Source organism: Hemibagrus wyckioides, linkage group LG05 (genome assembly GCF_019097595.1).
Source record: "Hemibagrus wyckioides isolate EC202008001 linkage group LG05, SWU_Hwy_1.0, whole genome shotgun sequence".
NCBI classification, from domain to species: domain Eukaryota; kingdom Metazoa; phylum Chordata; class Actinopteri; order Siluriformes; family Bagridae; genus Hemibagrus; species Hemibagrus wyckioides.
Genome location: NC_080714.1, coordinates 22,304,167 through 22,327,358, shown reverse-complemented (window position 1 = coordinate 22,327,358; position 23,192 = coordinate 22,304,167). Strand labels below are relative to the sequence as shown.

The window sequence follows — 23,192 nt, the reverse complement described above, 5'->3', positions numbered from 1 at the left end:
GCACTTTTAGAAGAATGGTCAAAAATTCTCATAAACACGCTTCTAAACCTTGTGGAAACCCTTTCTAGAAGATTTGAAGCTGTTATAGTTACCAAGGCCAAGCCAACTCCATATTAATTTCATGTTCATCTAAAGACAGACATCCCAGTTTTGACCTGGCTCACAGTCTCCACTCTAATTCATCCCAAAGGTGTTCTATTGGGTTGAGGTCAGGACTCTGTGCAGGCCAGTCAAGTTCCTCCACACCAAACTCGCTCATCCATGTCTTTATGGACCTTGCTTTGTGCACTGGTGCACAGTAATGTTGGAACAGGAAGGCGTCATCCCCAAACTGTTCCCACAAAGTTGGGAGCATGAAATTGTCCAAAAAGCATTAATAGTTCCTTTCACTGGAACTAAGGGTCCAAGCCCAACCCCTGAAAAAGAACAATTTGGAGGGGTGTGCCAGAACAATAGACAATGTAGTGTGTGTATCACACACCCTGCTTACTGAATATGTACAAAGTGTCAGAAAAGTCAACAGTAACCAGTTTGATCATAATTACCATAGGTTAGTATAGTTACAGTTTTAACTAGACACAACATAAATTATTCCATAGTTTAGAGTCCTTGTTATCCACAAAAAATGTCCACGTTCCCAGAAGCAGTCTGTTATTATCTCAGTAAACAGACCAATTGCTATATATTTTACATACATTTTGTTTGTCATACACAGTTATAGTTTTAGTATAATTATAGGTAAAACTAGAAGTTCTTTAATGGATATGCTCCGATATATTGATAGATTTGATGAAAGGGTGAGTAGATATGATAGACAAGCAAAGGAAAAATGATGTAATGAGACTGCAGACATAAGTTGTTTTTTCTAATGAAATTTATAAATATCAAGAAGCATACCCATTCACACTACACCTCTGACCTCAGGCCTGACTACAGATTCAAACATTTAACAGCACAGTGATGTAAAGCAACAAAAGAAAAATTTACACGAAATTTGAAAAGCATATTAGTTTTTATACACTCTACAAAAATTGTAAGTAGTTCACAATGTTATTAGAAAAAAACATTTGGGTTTAAATTGAACAATCTAACTTACAGTCAAATCATCATTTATAGTAGTACACAGTAGTGAAGGACTGAGGTGCGGTTAATACCAAGCTAACACTTATTGCTCTAGTTATTTTATTTATTTTTTTTGTTAGTAATTTTTTTAAATGACCATGGAAAATTGAGACAAAAATTGAGATAAAAATTCAGAAAATCACAGTTTCTAGATATAAAAATGTGGAGTTTGTTGTTGTCAATATCCTTCATATCTCTTGGTTACATCAACCAAACAGTAAGCAGTTTCGATACCTCAAAAAGTTTAAGTAGGCCTTGGGTACAGAAAAACTCAAAAGAACCAAGTAACATTTCCAACAGGCTGAGATAAGGGTCTTAAAATAGTGCAGGTGTTTCAGGAAGGCTATCATTTTGAATTGTCAGGATAAATGAACACAATACTTCAAATTTATGTAAACATGTACTTACATATACAAAAAAAAAGTGTTAAAAGCTTTAAAGCTTGTTTCATTGCCTAAAAAACATACAAAATCACATACAAAATTAGCATTCTAAGAAAGTCAAGCAATATTTAAGCATTTTTACAAAAGGCAGGCACACAGGGTGTACTAATTCATAGTTAAAGGAGTTAAAAGTTAGGAAAAGAAAGATATTAGAAAATAAATGCTACATCTAAAGACATACATGTAACTCAGAGTATTGAAGTGGAGGGTATTGAAGTGTTCCTTGCTGCAATCTGGCGATTCTGTTTCCTGATTTTCTTCCCTTGAGGAAAGTAACAATAACATTTATGTTCTATAGTAGAAACCAGCTTTCAGTATGCATTCATGATGAAACAACAGAGGCAGCTCTTACAGTAATAAGGGAAATTCTGAATTTTGATCATGTGTTTCCTCTACAGGATTCTGTAAGCAAAAAAAGAAAGAAGAAACAGTATTAAGAGCAAAGATAGCTGACTCATCTGACTAATACATGTAACCAGAACAAAGCTAATAAGACTACAACTTAAGTGGAGAGTAAAGATGGGGTTACATCAGCACAGATCAGTTATAATAAACAATTTTAGAATTTTAATTTCTCAAATATTTTAGCTTAACATTTAACTTAACTGCTGTCATGTATATTATGATGAATTTAAAACTAAATAAAAGATCATTAAAGCATGCTGCAAAACCAGCTGAAGATCTGTAACATCCCAACGCGAACGCGAACCCTCTCCAGAATACTAATTACTCACGTGACTCACTGGCTGGTTTCCCACGGACATAAATACCCCACGCACGCATTGTTTTACGCGAAGTATCGTCCCCACGTGACTTACTTGAGCGTTTCTGTGTTCGAGTTTGATACAGTGGATGATCCTTGCCTATTTTCCACGTCTGATTCTTGCCTTGCCTCTGATATTGATTTCCGTGCACGACCCCGCCTGTTTCTCTGACTACGCGCTTCGTTTTGTGCTTTCGGTTTTGTTTTCTGAATATTTTAATATGCTGACATGTTAGGTATTTGACCAGATGACCTGATTTCCACTTAAAACAATGAACTGTTGTATTGTTTAAAATAGAAAAAACCTGAACACAACTCACTTATGATTTTGCTTCAAATATAAAACTATAAGTGACAGCAAAAGTGGAACTGTAACTGTAAGTAAAGCTGCTATGAGTCCATATCGCATATTCCAGTTTCTTGGTTTGCACTGAACATCTTTAATGGAAGTGCCTTCTTGTTCCTCAATCTCATTTTTGACTGAACAGCTTAAAGAAAAGAAACATAAAAAATTTTACGCAAAGAAAAACACTCTGAAAGGTAAGAAATACAGCATCTAAAGAAAAATATTACAGCTTATATAAAAAAGAAATGCCTTACTCAGTCCATTTAGAACAGTTCACACCTTCAGGAGAGTAAAATCCTGAGAGACAGGGCTCACAAACTGTATCTGAGGACTTTGTGCCTGTAAATAAATACTGAAACATCAAAACCACTTCCTCCCTGAACACATTACAAATTCACTACAGTGAAGCACAAAAACGTTTTTACAGATATACCATTCACCTGTGCTTTTGACACTTCCGGTGCACTGGATATTGACTTACAGGAGATTTTCAATCAGTATGACAAATAAATTATTTGTTGAATGATGTCTGATATAAAACTAGTCAGAACACTGCTGGCTTTCGGTGTAAGAAATTTAGTTGTTGAAGCTAACACCTTAAATTTTAGATGTTTATGAACAAGTGGAACAAGGGGAGAAGAAAAGAAACCTGTCCAGTGAATCTAATTACAGAATGTCCAAAGTCCTGTTTTTCTTTTTAATGCAAAGATGCAAGAATCTTTCACCTAACTACCTTAATAATAATAATAATAATAATAATAATAATTTTAATGTTGTTACTGATTTAGTCACCTGCATAAAATACTTGTATAGAATGTGAGTGCTGTTGAGGCGAACTACCTTTCACTGATTCACTCAAAGCTTGTTGGCTTGTAGTGAAGACTTCATGAGATTTAAAACGCAATGCTTCTTATTCAATGGCATTTTTTCATTACTTGACCAAATCCTGCTCCATAAACATACCATTTTTAATAGTGTCTTGTTCAAAAGCACAGACTCAGAGTAGCACCTTTTCAAAGGACTGATGCTTTAGTACCCACCTGGAGTTTTTATCTGTTCCCCCGGTTGGCATTTACTATGTTTTATTGCATGTAAACAATCTCTTTTGTCATCTGAATAACTCATGCAATAATATCCATCCAACACCCCACATACTGTATCCTCTAATGTTGTACAGTCTTGCGAAATATAAAATCCTAGAAGGAGAACATGAGATTAGAAAATCCTCAGATGAAAATGACTGAAACAAGAATTAAATATTTAAGAGACATATTTACCATTTTCACAGATTTTACACTGAAAGCAGGTGAGTAGCCCATTTGGTTCATTCATAAATGTTCCTTTAGAGCAAGGTTTGCATGTTGTACTGTAATCACCATGACAGTCTTTCAGAACCACAGACCCTGCAGAACAGAGATAACATGAACTGATGAGAAACTGATGAGATTACAGATACGTGAAAGAATTCACCTCAAAAAGTCCTCCTACAATCATCTGCTTAAGATGAAAAAGAAGTTTAAGAAGATGCACAAACAATTTTCTACATTCCAGGAAAAAAACTGGCTATTATACAAAATGAAATTTTAAGTAAAGATGTTCAAATGGGAAAAATGTCTGATTGGATTTTTTTTAAATATAACTGTTAGTTATAACACAGTTACACAGCTTTGCATGTCTGGTATCTCTGGGATCTCTTGGCTTCCACTGTCCAAAACCACATTGTTAGTTGGACTTGTTTCTCTAAATTGCCCTTACATGTGAATGAGATGCCCAGCGACGGACTGGCATCCCATCCAGGGTGTACCTATGCCATACACCTAGTGTTCCCAGGATTGGCTCTGGATCCACCATAACCCTGACCAGGATAAAGCACTTACTGAAGATGAATGAATGTTAAACCTGTTAATAACTTTATAGCCCTTATTTAGCTGTACTTTCTTTTACTTAAAAGCATGATTCTATTACAAAAGTATCACCATGCCATACCTATAGCACACATAGGACAGCATTCTTCAGCTGCTGATGAATATTCACTTTGTCCGCATTTACTTCCAAATGTGAGGGCAGCACAGGTACCTGTTTGGAGACAATGTTTTGTTAATGTATGGATATACTTTATAAGCTAGTAAAAGTTAGAATAATGTTTCAAGTCCTGACACAAACACTAGCTACATATACACAACAAGATCTGAAATGCATATTTACTATAAGTGAAGATAAATGTAATGTGATTTTACCAGAAATCATCCAAATACAAGTTATATCTTGTGACAACAGTGTTAAACAGAAGCACAGCTTTATTTGACTGATGCACCATTGTGCATACTTATCTGATAATAAAATATCAGATAATCTATTTAAATAACTATCTAGGTGAAATGAAACATCCCACAGAGTATTAGTTAACTCCTTATTCTGTCAAAGATGCCATACCAGAGATGTCCTGATTAAAAAAAGAAGAAGACCTGCTTCAGGCTGGCAGTGAGATACAGATGTTGTAAATAAAACCCAGTACAGGACATCAAACCATTCAAGACCATCACACCTGAACCTACTACACACTGTAATAAAACAAACTATGTCTATACAGTATCTATATGACTGTTTGTGTGTCGGTAATATTGACACATTTTAGGTTGTAGATGTTACTTTTATAGTAAAATAAAACTGTTGATAAGGAGAAAGCTTGGTGTGCAAGTTATGTAAATAACATTTGGGACTCTCTATCTGAAATGTTAGTGCAATTTACTTGTTCGTAGAATGTACTGAATTTATAATCACTGTTCCGAATAAAGAGAAGCATTAATGTAATTTTTTTTTATTTTTATGTAAGTGCGGGGCTACGCCCCTTTACAGTAATGTGTTGGAAATGTGTCCTCAAAATTGTCAGCTCATGAACTCCTAATTATTTATTAACTGAAGTCATAAAGCCATGTACTTTGTTTGAGAAGTACAGATTGCTGTAGATTACAGTGTGAATCACTACTACGTGACTAAAATGCATGAATGCACAAAGGTAAATGCATGTGGGATTAAAATAGGACAAAGTGGCAGGTGTTAGAACGGATGGTTGTCTAAATCAGATAGGGGGAAAAAGTCTGATTTTTTTTTTGCAGTGGATGCAGGATAAAGTGGCTGAAATGAACCTGAACAGAAATTGGAATTACATTCGCATATCCATGTCATTCAACCAGACTTCAGTGCACTTGTTCAAGCTCAAGACAGAGTGGATTTTTCTGACTACACAAAAAATAAAGTACATAAAAACATCAAAAGCACTTTTAATTATCATGTTAATTAATTGCTGGTCTTTAACACACTTCAAAACATACATATTTTCAATATTGTTTTTGTGAAGTTTAAAAGAATGTTGCATTAAAAATAAAATAGCAATAAAATTATTGCCGTTTCTACTATTTTTTATTGCTATATTTGAACTACCCCACATTTTCTGCCTTATTGTAACATGTAGTCTAAGTAGCAGCTAATCAAAACCATTTAATTTACTAGATTTTAAGCATTTTAAAAAATCTTTTTTTTTTTTTTTAAGAATTAAGTTCAGCCTACTGTTTCAGCCCTCAACCCCCTCAGCTTCTCATGTGGCCCCTTTAGAAAATGAATCGCCCATCGTTGGCTTAAACACAATAATTTCAGCTATTTCTACATGCATTTCAGCACTACTGACATATTAACATTTTAGGTTGTAATGAAATATAACTGCACAATAAGGAGAAAGAAAGACTAGGAGGTGGATTATGTAGATTTACATTTACATTTCCGGCATTTGGCAGAAGCCCTTTATCCAAACCGACTTACACTTTTATCTGATTGCTTATGCTGAATATTTGAACAACTGAGGGTTAAGGGCCTGGCTCAGGTGGACCTAGGATTTGAACTCACAACCTTCTGATCAAGCAGTCCAACACCTTAAACGCTAAGTAGTGATGTGTCGTTCGCGATGAGCTGGCTCTAAGAGTCGGGGCGGGACTTTATTTTGATACATACCATGCGGCCAATCACATGCGAGGACAGATTAGGCTCATACCATGAAGGAATGAAAGAAGGAAGGAGGGCAGACCCTCTGAAGACAGTGAGTGTAGTGGCAGTGTTGTATAAAGTACCCAAAAGCCACACTTGAGTAAAAGTACAGGTATTATGTTATAAAATGCCTCAAGTAAAAGTTAACGTCAACCATTATAATTCTACTTGAGTAAAAGTCTTAAAGTATCTGAAATAAACTGTATTTAAGTATCAAAAGTAGTATTTTCATGAATGTATTCAAGTATGGAAAGTAAAAATAGAAGTAAATTAATAAAAAAACAAAACTGTAATAATTTGGAGAATTATGAATTTTATTCTGTATTGCTTTCTTTCTTAAACTTGTCAATAAGTGCACCACCAAAAAAAATAAGATTTGCATGAAAGAAAGAAGAGGCCTTTAGAACTTAGTGAACTGTATTGTAATGAACTGTACAGTATCAGTGTTTCCATACATGTGCACTTGTAACTAAGGCCATGTCCTCACGTAGCCGGAGATTTTTAAAAATGGAGATATTTTTCCCTGCGTTTTGACCTTTCGTCCACATGCTAATGCAGTTTGAGGTCGCTGAAAACGGAGCTTTTGGAAAACTCCTTCCAAAGTGAAGATTTTCCAAAACTCCGTTTGCAGTGGTGTTGTGTGGACAGGAGAAACTGAGATTTTGACGAATTGACGTCATTGTCTGTGTGCCGGTCTCCTTGATTTGATGTCAGCTTTGTTTATGAAGATATTTTGTTCAATAGCAGACTTACATAAACTAGTGAGTGTGTTAACGTTGATTACTGGACTTTTTACATGCGTGCACATACACACGCAGTTACTCACACATTATGTTCATGAACAGAGGTGCTGGAATGTAATACGAAGCTCACTGCTGCTACATACAAAACTCCGACAATGCACACAGTGATGGCAGTTTTGGACCAGAATCGGTAATACAGTTTTGTCTAGGCTTCTGATTGGCTAGGCATACTCCTGACAGCACTTAACAGGGTGTTTTGCGTTTTCATTTGGACAAAGATATTTTTAACATGTAGGTCATGTGGACAGAAAAAAAAAAACAAAGTAGAAAAATACCCATGGACCTATGGACGTATCCTAAAGTCATCACTAACCACAAACTTCCTTTACCGCCAATTTGGATGCAGGTTTTTTGTAGTAAGTAATGTATCGGAGTAAAAGTATAGAATTTGTTTAAAAAAAGTAGTGAAGTAAAAGTCAAAGTTGACAGAAATATAAAAACTCAAGTAAAGTACAAAAACTCTCAAAAAATACTTAAGTACTGTAATGAAGTAATTTTACTTTTAATTTTACTAATTTTAGTGGTACAGGCCAGGTACAAGAGCGACAGAGAGAGGCGGGGGAGCCGGATTTACATGCAATCGTACGATAGGGAGGATCCAGGGAGGATAAAACGAGCAGTAGATAACAAAAAAAGCGAATTAAAAATTAAAAAATTAAAAAACACAACAACAACAACAATAAACCACACACACAGGAAAAGAAAGAAAGAAAAAAAGCTGTAAAGGAGCATTAAAAGTAGAAACTAAAATTGTATCCCATATGACTCAAATAAATGTAAAATTCTAATAGCTTTGGAATTTTTTTTGAAAACTTAATACTTCTCTACTCATCTCATTATTTCATCTCAAGAATGATATTATTAAATTTACATTTATGAATAAAAAACTTTGCAATTATAAAGATTAAATTTATTATAAAATATTTATATATAAAGAGATAAATCTCTCTGAAGTCATAAATTCAGTTTCTTTTGAGTTTTTTTCAATAATGGAAGAAAAATTAGAAAGGCATCTTGTTTTGCAATCTTTGGTTATAACAACTACTAAGTATGTCACCTGATTTTTAACAGGAATATTGCAAATAAATGGAGTTGTGCAATTTTTTATTGCCATTAACTCACATTTATTTATATTCAAGGACAAGCCAGAAGCTTTTGAAAATGAGTGGTGTCATCAACCAGCTGACTGATAATAAATGTGTTTCTGCCACCCTAATGCCACTTAAAACACTTTGCCAAATATATGTTGCCGGGAACAGAGAAGTAATTGGGAAAAGGTAAGGAGAGATTGGGCATCCTTGCCCGATACCACGAGATCAATTAAACCGATGAGAGGTTCAATATTTTAGTCTAATAGAGCTGCTATTATTATTAAACAAAGTGTTTTGCAGAGAAAAGGCCCAAAGCCACATTTTTCCAGTGCTCTTAGGATAAAATTATGCTCAACAGAGTCAAATGCTTTGGGGAAATCAAGAAATAAAATAAAAATGTCAGTATCAAAGAGGTCACAATAATCCAATAAATCTAAAACAAGCCTAATATTGTTTACTATATGTTGACACATCCAGATTGTGTTTCGTCTATAATTGAATGCAAGACATCTTTGACTCATTTAGCAAAACGTAAGGCCAGAATTTTATAATTATTATTAAAAAGAGTTATAGGACACCAATTCTCAATAGCAAGTAAATCTTTTTTGGTTTAGTTATCAGAGAGATGACACCCTGAGATCTGCCCTTCTACTTTTAGCTAAATTGGTACCAAATTGTCTGCAAAATTTTGCAACTTCATATTTACATAATTCCCAATTAGTGCCAAATAAGTTTTCAGATTTTGCTTCAATCCAATATGTATTAATATGTTTGGTAATCATTTCCTTCACTTTTGAAAACTGAATGCGTGAATTATTTAATTTCCATAAACATGCCTTTTGGAGAGAATGTGATGGAAAAGATATAGAAATATAAATTCTATCTATTCTGATAAAATCAACACTGCCTATGATCAGTCAAAGGAGTATTAATAATGTGAACCAAACACCTAGATAATAACCAGTAATCAATTCTGGACTGCCGAGAACAGTCTTTATTACTCCAAGTATACTGACGAGTCTGAGGAAAATGTTCCCACCAAATATCAACAAGGCAGAATTTGTCCAGGAACACTCTTAATTTTGAATTAGCTGAGGCGATATTCCTAGGAGGCCGTCTATCAATTGTGTTATCCATAGTGACATTAAAATCCCCTCCTACAATGATAGATGCAGTAGGATACTTTAGTAACCAATGTAAAATTCTACCCTCCCACCTTTTAAATAAATTATTATTATCAAAAGACGAATTGTAACCATATATGTTGATAAATGTCATCTGTTTTTTTTTTTTAAGAAACCCTAAACTAATCACCTTTTATTCTCTCCCTCCACAAAAAAAACACATTTTTATAGTTATTATTATAATAATGATAATTATTATTATTACTACTATAGGTATCAAAACCGATCATTATGATTAATAATAGAGGTAGGAGAGTGGTTTTATCATTATCACTATCATCATCAAACAATTGGTATTAAATATTCAGCAACTAAAAAAGAACCTGTTTGAACCTGTCTTGAGCAAGTGAGAAGATTTAATTCTTCTTCTTCTTTCAGCTTTTCCCTTCAAGGGGTCACCACAGCGAATCATCTCTCTCCACCTATCCCTATCTTCTGCATCCTCAACACTTGCACCCACTAGCTTCATATCCTCATTTATTACATCCATATACCTCCTCTTCGGCCTTCCTCTTTGCCTCCTGCCTGGCAGCTCCATGTCCAACACTCTCCTACCAATATAGTCACTCTCCCTCCTCTGAACATGTCCAAACCATCTTAATCTGGTCTCCCTAACTTTGTCCCCCAAACGTCCAACATGAGCTGTCCCTCTGATGTACTCGTTGCTAATCCTGTCCAACTGTGTCACTCCCAAAGAGAACCTCAACATCTTCAGCTCTGCTACCTCCAGCTCTAACTCCTGTCTCTTCCTCAGTGACACTGTCTCTAAACCATACAGCATGGCCGGTCTCACCACTGTCTTGTACACCATCCCCTTGATTCTCGCTGAAATTTTTCTATCACACAGAACTCCCGACACCTTTCTCCACCCATTCCAACCTGCCTGCACTCGCTTCTTTACCTCTTTCCCACATTCTCCATTACTCTGGACTGTTGACCCCAAGTACTTAAACTCCTGTACCTTCTTCACCTCTTCAGCCCGTAAACTTACTGTTCCACTTCCCTCCCTGTCATTCACACACACATACTCAGTCTTACTACGACTGAGTTTCATTCCTCTACTCTCCAGCGCAAACCTCCACCTCTCCAGGTTTTCCTCCACCTGCTCTCACTACAGATCACAATGTCATCTGCAAACATCATTGTCCAAGGAGACTCCTGTCTGACCTCCTCTGACAACTTATCCATCACCATAGCAAACAGGAAGGGGCTCAGAACCAATCCCTGATGCAGTCCCACCTCCACTTTGAACTCCTCTCCCTGAACTATAGCACACCTCACCACTGTCCTGCTCCTCTCATACATGTCCTGCACCACTCTGACATACTTCTCTGATCTGAGAAGATTTAATTAATATGCTTAAAGCTTCCTATATGTTTGGCTATTGTAGTGTCATGTTCTGTTATTATGCTAAAGATTATTTTAATGGACAAGTGCATCATTATACCCCAGCCAACATTGCAAGGTGGGGCCCATGTGGGCACCATATGGGCTTGAAACATGGGCCCTAGATGGGTTTGTCCGCGGGTTCCACGTGAGCCCCATCTAAATTAGCCCATATGAATTTCATGTATATTCTGACTGGGGCAAATGTGGGGCCCAACTGGGCAACATACATGAGGCCCATATTGGTCCCACTGTGGTATATACAAGGGCCCATTATAGGTTTATCAGTGGGTACTGGACTGGCCCCACATAGGTGCGTGTGTGTGTGTGTGTTTTGAGGCATCTCACCTGGACAGTATAATTATATTTATATTCATAAATATAAATATAATTCATAAATTTATTCATAAATATAATTATATTCAAACACTTTTGTGCTTAATTCTTATTTTTAATTTACCTGTGGTTTTTACATTCTGGTACTATCCCAATCATATTTTTTATTAAGTGATAAAAGCAAAATCAGGATTTTACTTTGGTAAATGTCCAAATGTAAGAGTCTATAAAGAAAAAAACATGAAAAAGGTGAAATTTTAAAAATCAGAAATTAAAATGCTGTAAAGGTTCTGGATATCAAATACTTTATTATCATCTGACACATTCAATCAAAATTTTCAGGCTTTTGTAAAATGTTGAACATTAACATTAACAGTAAAACTCAAGTATAATACTCTACCAGCATCTGGTCTTATGTAACCAATGGTACATAACATTTGGGGGGAAAAAAATAAACAGTCAAAAGTTAAAGTGATATTTCTCCCAAAAATCATCTCACCTGCATGTCGCTCCAAACCCACAAGAAGTTCATTTATTTTCAGCACACAAATGAAGACATTTTTAATGAAATTTGTGAAATTTCAGTCTTTCTGTTGAAAGTCTATTTCCCCAAAACTCGGACACTTTCATAAAAAATTCATAAAAAGATTGTAAAATAAATTTATATGAATCAAGAAGTTTAATCACAGTCTTCTGAAAAGACATGATCACTTTATCCGATAGATTTAATTAAGGTTTTATTCACAAATAAATGCTAAACAACTAATATAAACAGAATAAAGCATGTTTGTGCTTCTATTTACCAAAACTGAAAGCTGTAAACATTGTTGGCTGATCGATGTTTATATGTGAATAAAAGCCTAAATTAGATCTGTTCGTCATATAAAGTCACAATGACTCTTCAGAAGACTTGGATTAAACTGCTGGATTCATTTTCATTTATTTTTGATCTCTTTACAAATATTCTGAAGCATCAGAATTTTGGGGGAATAAACTTTCAACAGAGGGACATAAATCTTGCAGATATCATTAAAAATATCTTAATTTGATCCAAAGATGAACAAAAGTCTTAAGGCTTTTTAGAAACATCAGTGCTCTTTTAATTGAACTACACTAACTAATGTTCAGCATTGAACACTGTAATGCTGAACATTCAAACAAAAACAAAATAAAATAAAATAAAATAATGGAAATATACAATGGAACACAATGGAAAATAATGCATTTTAATTTAAAAAGTAGCTATATCAAAAAAATCTGTGATATTTGTTGTTTAAAAGTGATTAGTAACTACATTTAATTATTTCAAAATGATTAAAAGGTATAAAGATGTATTTTAGGTGTGAAATAATTTTGCCCACTTAGATCCTACATGGGACCCACATAAATTGCCCATTTTCAGCCCATCCCCACTTGGAGCCCACATGGGACCCACATAAATTGCCCATTTTCAGCCCATCCCCACTTGGAGCCCACATGGGACCCACATAAATTGCCCATTTTCAGCCCATCCCCACTTGGAGCCCACATGGGACCCACATAAATTGCCCATTTTCAGCCCATTCCCACTTGGAGCCCACATGGGACCCACATAAATTGCCCATTTTCAGCCCATGCCCACTTGGAGCCCATGCCGCCTGAATACAGCCCATATGGGGCCCACATATACATGTTGGCTTGGCCCCAGCCAACATTGCAAGGTGGGGCGCATGTGGGCACCATATGGGCTTGAAACATGGGCCCCATATGGGTTTGTCCGCGGGTTCCACGTAGGCCCCATCTAAATTAGCCCATATGAATCTTGAGAATTTCTGAAAGAAACTTTAAATTATATTCATAATTGATCCTGATTCTCAATTCTAGAGCTAGCCTGATGGGATATTGTACGAGTTTTAGGTAAAGTTTATAAAATCTAATAATCTATAAAGCTAATCCTGACACACCCATGCGGGGCCAGTCCAGTACCCACTGATAAACCTATAATGGGCCCTTGTATATACCACATGGGCTTCACAAAATGGGACCAATATGGACCTCATGTATGTTGCCCAGCTGGGCCCCACATTTGCCCCAGTCAGAATATACTTGAGATTCATATGGGCTAATTTAGATGGGGCCCACGTGGAACCCGCGAACAAACCCATATTTGCAATGTTGGCTGGGGAACAATCATTAGCATCATAGCATAGCGTTACCGTTGCTCAAACAGTGCACTAGCAGCACTAAGCTCATGTCTTCAGTTTCACCATGATTAAATGTATACCTTTAAAGTAGCTTTAAAGTAATGTAATTCACTTTGTGTTTACTAGATAGAATATTTCGAGGTGGTGTCTTATCTCTGTATTAACCCAGACTCAAACAAATGATGCTAATAAAGAAGTTACAACGCGGATTAAAGCGTCACTTACCGAATATGTACAAACGTGTCAGAAACGTAGATATCATTATTTTGCCAGAACACAGAGATGGACCGGTACAGTGACCGGTGTGGTTACAGTCCGGACAGCTGTTCTTTCCATCCTCCCTTCGCGCTGCAGTCCTCCATTTCCTTCTCTACTTAAATTGATTATTTAAAAGTAAGACACGGTAAGTATCATCGTCGTAAAGGAATATAATTTGCGCGAATCACAATTGAATACAAAATTTAAAAAAAAAAAAAAAACTAAAAGAAAAGAACACAAAATATTAGTGATGTGACTTTTTTAGCAAGAAGAATGAAACATCTTACTGTGAAGCACTACGTGCCGAAATATGATTCGTTTTCCTATAACCACGTGATCTGTGACTTCCGAAATTTCGTTTGCAACCCCGTGACTGCTTCACATTCTGGGTAAAAATAATGCGAATCCCTTGCACTATGAAACCTGAATGCTTCCAGCTGAAATCTCAGTTTGGATGCTTGAGTTTGAGGCAAGAAGCGGGAACTGGAGTGTGTAAGATCAACCAAGCATCCATAGTTCTCAGTGAAGGATTAGTTTGGAAAAAAAAAAACAATATTTATATTGTTTATTTATATAATAATAATAATAATAATAATAATAATAATAATAATAATAATAATAATGTAAATATTACATGTACTCATTGTAATACATGTGGGCTTCTTCTTTAGGTTGAGTGCTTAATTTGTTCTCAACAGTTGTCATATAATAACAACACATCATCAAAGTTGAGACATTTCAGAGCTAAACACTAGAACACATCTTCAGGAGATGGACCAACAGCTACAAGCAACCAAGGACTTCTGGTTAGTCATTTATTGTTTGTCTACTGCAGTGTTTATAAAAGGCTCTTCAAAAGGCTGTCTATCCACATCTTCATCACCTTGCCCTGGAATTTTTATGCACTCCTGCCTCCTCAGTCCCATGTGAGAAAATATTCTCAAAGGCAGGGGAAGTAATAAATAAAAAAAAGAAATAGACTTACACCCAGCACTGCTGAACAGGTTCTGTTCCTTAATGAAAATCTTTAATGTCTTCCATTCCACACTTAATAAAAGATTCCCCAGTTTACAAGTAAGCACCTTCACTGCCCAGTTCACAAGCACTTCAACTGATCATGCCACAATAAACTTTATTTATTTTGATCATATATATGCCTACACAAGCCTTGCCTATGAAGTCATAGGTTTAGGACTAGGATAAAACTGTATGTAAATAAGGCTGCAAGTGTTGATCAATGCAGATTCATATAAATTGCTATTACAAATTAATTCATCCCATTTATCAGTTCTTTCATTAATTCATTCATAGATTCATTTATTCATATAAAGTGTAGGTACACTGACACATGAAACAATAATTGTTTTGCCTTTATTGTTTTAAGAGCACAAAGTGGTTGATTTATTACATGTAAAAGTCAGAAATGGCTGCTTCTTCAGGGGCCCAACGGCAGCTATTAAACGTGTTGTCCACAAGATGTCACTACTGTGCACTGTGCCGAAAGCCTTCGAGTAATTAACCATTTTACGATACAGTTGAGGGGAAAGCCCCGGTGTTTCACAAAGCTTCATTTCACCATCACTACCAATCAGCGTTAAGTATTCCATTTGAAAACTGTACCTACCTTTTCCGTTTTGTCTGAATTGTCCTTGTGTTTTTGGATTTGTTATTTTGTTTTCTGATTTGTTATTTTGTTTTTTGAGTTATTTTGTTTTCTGATCTGATATTTTGATTTTGGTTTTGTTATTTTGTTTTCTGATTTATTATTTTGTTTTCTGATCTGATATTTTGATTTTGTTATTTTGTTTTCTGATTTGTTTTGTTTTCTGTTTTGCTTTCTGATTTGTTATTTTGTTTTCTGATTTGTTATTTTGTTTGGCAATGCTCGACATGACACAAAATACACACGAGGAAGCAGGCTTCCGAGATTCGCCTGGGACAGTTCGCCTGGGAACTGTCCAGCTGTTCCTGAGAGTGATTCAAGAAATACATATTTTAAACTTGAGATTTGACTTAATAGACATGTAGAGAAGAAAATTCCCAGATACTATACAATTCACTTGGAGCAACAAAGATAATATCCAGATGTGTTGTGTTGATGTGTTGTGGTTGGTGTCCAAAAACATCACAGAGAAAAATGTTCCTGCTGATATTCTTCTATCTCCTTTCAGTGTTCACAAAGCTGTTTGCATCTCTTTCCAGTTGTTCCCCTCTGATAACAGCTGTAGAAAAGCTAATTACTGGAAACTGAACAACTCCCTTCTTAAACACAAAGAAGTAAAATCTAAATTATCTGCCCTATTGAAATACTTCTTTAATAATGCCCAAATTGAACAATCATTCTGTTTAAACTGGGAATTATTTAAATATGAATTGGCTGAGTTCTTAAGAAATTTCGACAGTGATCTTGCCAAGAGGAGAAGGTTAGAAGAACAAAATATTTTTGCAAACATCTCTGCCTTAGCTGAGTGCCCTCCTGATAGCTTGACTGACGGGAACAGGAAAGAAATGATTGATCTTCAGGAGAGTCTGGATGGTATATATAAAAACACTATTGCCAAAAGTATTCGCTCACCCATTCAAATAATCAGAATCAGGTTTTCCAATCACTTCCATGGCCACAGGTGTATAAAATCAAGCACCTAGGCATGCAGACTGTTTTTACAAACATTTGTGAAAGAATGGGTCGCTCTCAGGAGCTCAGTGAATTTCAGCGTGGAACTGTGATAGGATGCCACCTGTGCAACAAATCCAGTCGTGAAATTTCCTCGCTCCTAAATATTCCACAGTCAACTGTCAGCTGTATTATAAGAACGTGGAAGTGTTTGGGAACGACAGCAACTCAGCCACGAAGTGGTAGGCCACGTAAACTGACGGAGCAGGGTCAGCGGATGCTGAGGCGCATAGTGCGAAGAGGTCACCAACTTTCTGCAGAGTCAATCGCTACAGACCTCCAAACTTCATGTGGCCTTCAGATTAGCTCAAGAACAGTGCGCAGAGAGCTTCATGGAATGGGTTTCCATGGCCGAGCAGCTGCATCCAAGCCATACATCACCAAGTGCAATGCAAAGCGTCGGATGCAGTGGTGTAAAGCACGCCGCCACTGGACTCTAGAGCAGTGGAGACGCATTCTCTGGAGTGACGAATCGCGCTTCTCCATCTGGCAATCTGATGGACGAGTCTGGGTTTGGCGGTTGCCAGGAGAACGGTACTTGTCTGACTGCATTGTGCCAAGTGTAAAGTCTGGTGGAGGGGGGATTATGGTGTGGGGTTGTTTTTCAGGAGCTGGGCTTGGCCCCTTAGTTCCAGTGAAAGGAACTCTGAATGCTTCAGCATACCAAGACATTTTGGACAATTCCATGCTCCCAACTTTGTGGGAACAGTTTGGAGCTGGCCCCTTCCTCTTCCAACATGACTGTGCACCAGTGCACAAAGCAAGGTCCATAAAGACATGGATGACAGAGTCTGGTGTGGATGAACTTGACTGGCCTGCACAGAGTCCTGACCTCAACCTGATAGAACACCTTTGGGATGAATTAGAGTGGAGACTGAGAGCCAGGCCTTCTCGTCCAACATCAGCGTGTGACCTCACAAATGCGCTTCTGGAAGAATGGTCAAAAATTCCCATAAACACACTCCTAAACCTTGTGGACAGCCTTCCCAGAAGAGTTGAAGCTGTTATAGCTGCAAAGGGTGGACCAATGTCATATTGAACCCTATGGATTAGGAATGGGATGTCACTTAAATTCATATGCGAGTCAAGGCAGGTGAGCGAATACTTTTGGCAATATAGTGTATATACTGAGGGCCAGTATATATACTGGAGCATTTATTAGATCGCGCAGATAATGGCTAGAAGAAGGAGAACAGAATTCCTCATATTTTTTCAAACTAGAAAGGTTCCATGCTAAAACAAACTCTATCGATTAGTTAAACATTAATGAAACTATAACAGCTGACCCAAGCGTATATCTGACTTTTATTGCTCATTTTATAAACAGCTATATACATCAGAATATTCTGAGACAGATACTTTAGTATTCCTGAATTCGTTACAGCAAACCTCCCTGTGATCTTCCCTTATCATTAACAAATGTTATCAGTTGCATAGATCTCCTTAAAGACAACAAATCTCCTGGGACAGACGGCCTAACCTCTGAATTCTATAAATTATTTCCCCAGCAGATGGCACCCTTCCTATTGAAATAGTTTCAATTAGTACCTTACCCTGGAGCATGACCCAAAGTCTGATTACACTGATCCCAAAGCCACATAAAGATATACTTTACATTGACAATTGTCATCCAATTTGTTTATTAAAAAATGATTATAAAATTTTGTCCCTGATATTTGCCAGAAAAATAAAAAAGGTTCTTGAATCTATAATAGATGAAGCCCAATCAGGATTTGTGCCAAACAGACATATCAAACTATATTAGATTGATCTTAGATTTACTTGATTACTCCCACTTAATACGAGATGATAGCTTTCTGTTTTTCTTAGACTTTTTTAAGGCCTTTGATACTGTTGAGCATAATTTTCTGTATCATGCCATGAGGAAATTTCGATTTGGGTAATTCTTTTGCAATGCATTCAAAACTTTATATAATAATGCTAACTGTTCCATTAAACTAAAATTAGGGTCTTCTGCCAGATTTGATGTGAAGCGTGGCATCCGTCAAGGATGCCCTATATCTCCTTAACTTTTCCTTCTTGCTGCCCAGCTCTTATGTGAGCATATCAAATGCTCTAACTTGCAGGGTAGTCAGTTGGCAGATGACAGCCCTTTTTATTTTAAAGAACAGCTGTCAGATTCCTGTAGCTATCAAAGTATTGGAGGTATTCACCAACGCATCTGATCTCTTATTAAATCAGAAGAAATGTGAACTGTTAGCTATAAAAAACTGTGATGTTAAATCCATTTTCAGCAAAGACGAAGACAAAGATGAAAAGCAGAGATGTTTCAATAATTTTAACCCAGTAATTGAAAAAACAAAGAAAAAATTTAATCAGTGGCTACTAAGAGACCTCTCTTTAAAAGGCAGAGTTCTACTTTCAAAAGCTGAGTGCATTTCTAGATTAACCTACAAAATCCCAAAATATGTAAAATGATAGACAAGATACTGTTTGACTTTGTGTGAAAAAAAACGAACTGATTATCTGAAGAAATATGTTATGCTGAATGAGTACAGTAAGGGTGGCCTCAACATTTTGGACTTTACAACCTTGAATTACACATTTAAGATCAATTGGATCAGACATTTTTGTGTCCAACTTCCTTATGGAATTTCAATCCTGATTACAGTTTTTCTCAGGTAGGTGGTTTAAATTTCTTATTGTTACGTAATTATAATAGTGATAAAATCCCTGTTAAACTTTCATGCTTTCATAAACAAATACTGCTGGCTTGGTCTCTAGTTTATAACTTTACTCCTCACAGATTTTTTATATGGAACAACATATTTATTATACAAAAATAAAACTCTTTACTTTCAACAGTGGTTTGATGCTAATATTTGTTTGGTTAATCAACTTTTCAATCAAGTCAGCTTTACAATTGTAGTGAATTCATCCAACTCATCCTTGTCTTTATGGACCTTGCTTTGTGAACTGGTGTGCAGTCATATTGAAACAGGAAGTGGCCATCCCCAAACTGTTCCCACAAAGTTAGGAGCATGAAATTGTCCAAAAAGCATTAAGAGTTCCTTTCACTGGAACTAAGGGGCCAAGCCCAACCCTTGAAAAACAACACCTGAATTCAATGATTTGGAGGGGTGTCCGAAAACATTTGACACACCCTGCTTACTGAATATGTACAAAGTGTCAGAAAATTCGACAGAAACCAGTTTGACCATAATAACCATAGGTTAGTATAGTGACAGTTTTAACTAGAGACAACATAAATTATTCCGTAGTTTAGATTCCTCGTTATCCACAAAAAACTTTTATGCTCCCAGAAGCAGTCTGCTATTATCTCAGTATCCAGTCCAATGCTATATATTGTACATACACAGTTATAATTTTAGTATAATTATAGGTTAAACTAGAACTTCTTTAATGGATATGCAAATGTAAATGGAATTTACAAATATAAACTATAAAAGTTCTAAGTAATTTACAAACATTATTAGTAGAAAAAAGGATTTGGGTTTAAATTGTACAATCCAACTTAGTCAAATCATCATTCATAATAGTACACTGTAGTTAATGACTGAGGTGAGGTAACTACCAGGCTAAGGCTTATTGCTGTATTAATGAGTAGTACATAAATTTGTATTCAGTTAAATGAGGACATGCTGTTTTCCAGATCTAATTTACTTGTCACAGATTTGATCAATAATGTTAGCTTGTTAAATGCTACAAGAATGCTTCTAATTTGACATTCTGCCACAAATGAAATCATGATATAGTCATCACTGTTAGCTTTTGTACATGATTTGTTCATTTAGGGGCAAGTTATTTATTTTTTTTTTTATTTTGTTAGTCATTTTTTTACTATGGAAATCCAGAGTTTCAAGGTATAAAAATGTGGAGTTTGTTGTTGTCAATAACCTCCATATTTCTTGGTTACATCAACCAAACAGTAACCAGTTTTGATACCCTTAAAATGTTTAAGTAGGCCTTGGGTACAGAAAAACTCAAAAGAACCAAGTAACGTTTCCAACAGGCTGACATGAGTCTCATGAATAGTGCAGGTGTTTTTGAAAAGCTATCATTTTGAATTGTCAGGATAAATGAAAACAATACTTCAATTTTATGTAAACATGTACTTACATATACAAAAAAAAGTGTTAATCAGTTTAATGCTTGTTTCAGTGCCTAAAAACAATCACACATGCCTATTAGTGGTTAAGGTGATGGATTATTGATGTTTGAGTTTGAGTCCCAGGTCCTTGAGCAAAGCCCTTAACCCTCAGTTGCTCAGCTGTATAAAATGTCGCTCTGGCTAAGAGTGTGTCAAATGCTTGAAAAATGCTAGCTATCCAAACAGGTACATCACAAAGTTCTAACAAGGATCATTCTTTTAAATAAATCAAAATACACTCAGAACATTCCATACAGCAAAAAGAATTGTACAGAATACATTCCTGGGCAATTCTGCTCTGCTTAGAGGAGTCTGTGACCTGTGAAGTGGGCATTAATCAAAGCAAAAACACTGCTCTCTTTTTTGGGGGTTTCCAAAAAGTGTCTTATTTGCCGATAGGAAAACATGTTTTGAGGTCACTCTAGAATCAACTGTAACATAGATTTCTCTTTGGTTTTAATATTTTTATCGAACTTTCAATATACAAAACATTTAACAAACCCCCAGCTGTTACCAACAAAACCCTAGAGTAGCGCGTATGCTGTCCATTCAATCCAATAAGAATTACAGATGTTATTAGAGGAAAAAAAATAAAATAAAAATAAAAATTAATTAATTAAAATAACAAAATAAAATAAATCAATTAAAAAAAAGGAGAAGTGGTTCAATCATAATTATCTAAAACAGTCAACATAATCAATGAAAGGGAGCCACATCTTGGAAGAAGTTTTTTCCAATCCTCTTAATGAATACCTAATCTTTTCAAGGTAGAGACATCATTTCTCTAACCCATTGAATGTGTGTGTGTGAATTTTAATAGGATTGCTCTACGTGCCAACAGAGAAGAAAAGGCAAGGATTTTGTGCATTGATGCTGACAGCCATTCCTCCATTAGAGCAACTCCAAATAATGCCACAAGTGGTTCTGTCTATCAATCACCAGTAACACTCTAATTTTGGACATGTCCAGAACATATGGATTAAAGTACCCTAAGACATCTATTGCACAAGGAGCTAGTACCAGGAAACATTTGGGCTAATTTAACTTTGGATACATGAGCTCTGTGCACTACTTTGAACTGAATGAGAGTGCCGAGCACACACAGACGATGAATGGACTTGTTTAAGAATACAGTTCTGAGTGTCATCCGAAAGTGGTCCACCAAGGTCTTCCTCCCAAGCTCTCTTAATGTTATCTAAGGAGGAAGATGCCTTATTACTCATTAAATTGCAAATAATGGAAATTGAGCCATTTTCTATTATATGAAAGGTAACTGTCCAAAGGACTTTCAGGAGGCATCATAGGAAAATCCGAAAAAATGACTTAACATAATCTCTTACTTGGAAATCAGATTTCATAAGACCAAAATGAGACTAACTGTTCAAAAGAAGCAAATAAATTATCAATAAATAAATCTTTATCCCCTTGTCAGACCAACTCCTAAATGACCCATCCTGCGTTGAAGGCAAGAAGAGGTGATTACAGGCAACAGAGCAAAGAAGAGAAGGATCCTTAAAACCAAATGATTTCCTAAACTAAGTCCATAACCTCAACGAGTGGTTAACCACTGGGCACTCCACAGAAGTATAAGAAGTTAGAAGTGCTGGAAGAGAAATTTGCTTATGGGCATGTATTTCCATGTCCACCCAGGGTGGTTTATTAGGTAGAAGGCGATAACGCCACCAATAAAGTGTATTTCGTATGTTAGCTGCCCAGTAATAAAACTTAAAATTAGGCAGAGACATACCACCATCTCGTCTAGACCTTTGAAGGTATGTTTTATGCAAACAAGGATGCTTGCCATTCCAAATAAAATAAGATTCCAAGGATTTAAAAAATGATTGAGGGATAAACAGGAGGTAAACACTGAAAAAGATAAAGAAATTTGGGGAGAACTACCATCTTAATGGAATTAATGCATCCGATAAGAGAAATCTTTAAAAGGGGACCATTTAGAAAGATCTTTCGTAATCCGTTCCAAAAGCATACCAAAATTATGTTTAAAAAGATGTTTATCATGGCGAGTAATACATACACCAAGATAAGTTTGTTTTTTACCGGCTTCAATAGTATATTGGAGTTCTGTAATTGCATACCTACCTTATTGATCAGAAAAAAATTCACTCTTATCCAGATTAAGCCTGTAGCCAGAAAACCGACCAAAATTCTCAAGCATGGTTAAAGCTACAGGTAAAGACGTCTGTGGATTAGAGATAAAAAGTAGCAAATCGTCTGCATATTAGAGATAAAAAGTAGCAAATCGTCTGCGTATTAAGTTACTTTATGCACGGCCTCACCACGTGTAATTCCAGTAATCTGCCAACATTCGTGCAGAGCAATTGCTAAAGGTTCAATAGCTAGGACAAATAATAATGGGCTTAACGGACAGCCCTGGCAGGTTCCGTGATGCAAATTAAACGGTTGAGAATACAG

General features: G+C 36.0%; 2 protein-coding genes across 6 annotated transcripts in view; both read right to left on the bottom strand.

Moving 5' to 3' along the window:
* The window catches only part of LOC131353012 (tumor necrosis factor receptor superfamily member 14-like), a 66,166-nt gene that overhangs the window by 1,916 nt on the left and 41,058 nt on the right, over positions 1-23,192 (bottom strand). The gene's annotated exons all lie outside the window — the stretch shown is intronic.
* Positions 342-14,234, bottom strand: LOC131353020 (tumor necrosis factor receptor superfamily member 14-like). Of its 5 annotated transcripts, XM_058389687.1 has the most exons (8): positions 13,921-14,232; positions 4,661-4,750; positions 3,952-4,077; positions 3,715-3,870; positions 2,929-3,013; positions 2,649-2,816; positions 1,918-1,967; positions 345-1,827 (listed from the first exon to the last, which is right to left on the bottom strand). In XM_058389687.1, the coding sequence occupies exons 1-7, from the start codon at positions 13,955-13,957 to the stop codon at positions 1,958-1,960; spliced, it is 672 nt and encodes a 223-aa protein (XP_058245670.1). In that variant the 5' UTR covers positions 13,958-14,232; the 3' UTR covers positions 345-1,827; positions 1,918-1,957. The 5 variants fall into 5 exon arrangements, with proteins under 5 accessions (XP_058245673.1, XP_058245670.1, XP_058245669.1 ...); XM_058389690.1 differs by lacking the exon at positions 2,649-2,816 and having other exon boundaries at positions 342-1,827; positions 13,921-14,233; XM_058389686.1 differs by lacking the exon at positions 345-1,827 and having other exon boundaries at positions 1,912-1,967.

What these genes read in the sequence shown, in the direction of transcription:
- LOC131353020 (XM_058389687.1), bottom strand. Translation starts at nt 13,957, where the DNA reads ATGATATCTACGTTTCTGACACGTTTGTACATATTCG. An exon ending in CTGTCCTATGTGTGCTATAG is followed by an intron (nt 4,078 to 4,660) that starts GTATGGCATGGT and finishes TCTGTTCTGCAG; the next exon opens with GGTCTGTGGTTCTGAAAGAC. An exon ending in GTGTAAAATCTGTGAAAATG is followed by an intron (nt 3,871 to 3,951) that starts GTAAATATGTCT and finishes TTCTCCTTCTAG; the next exon opens with GATTTTATATTTCGCAAGAC.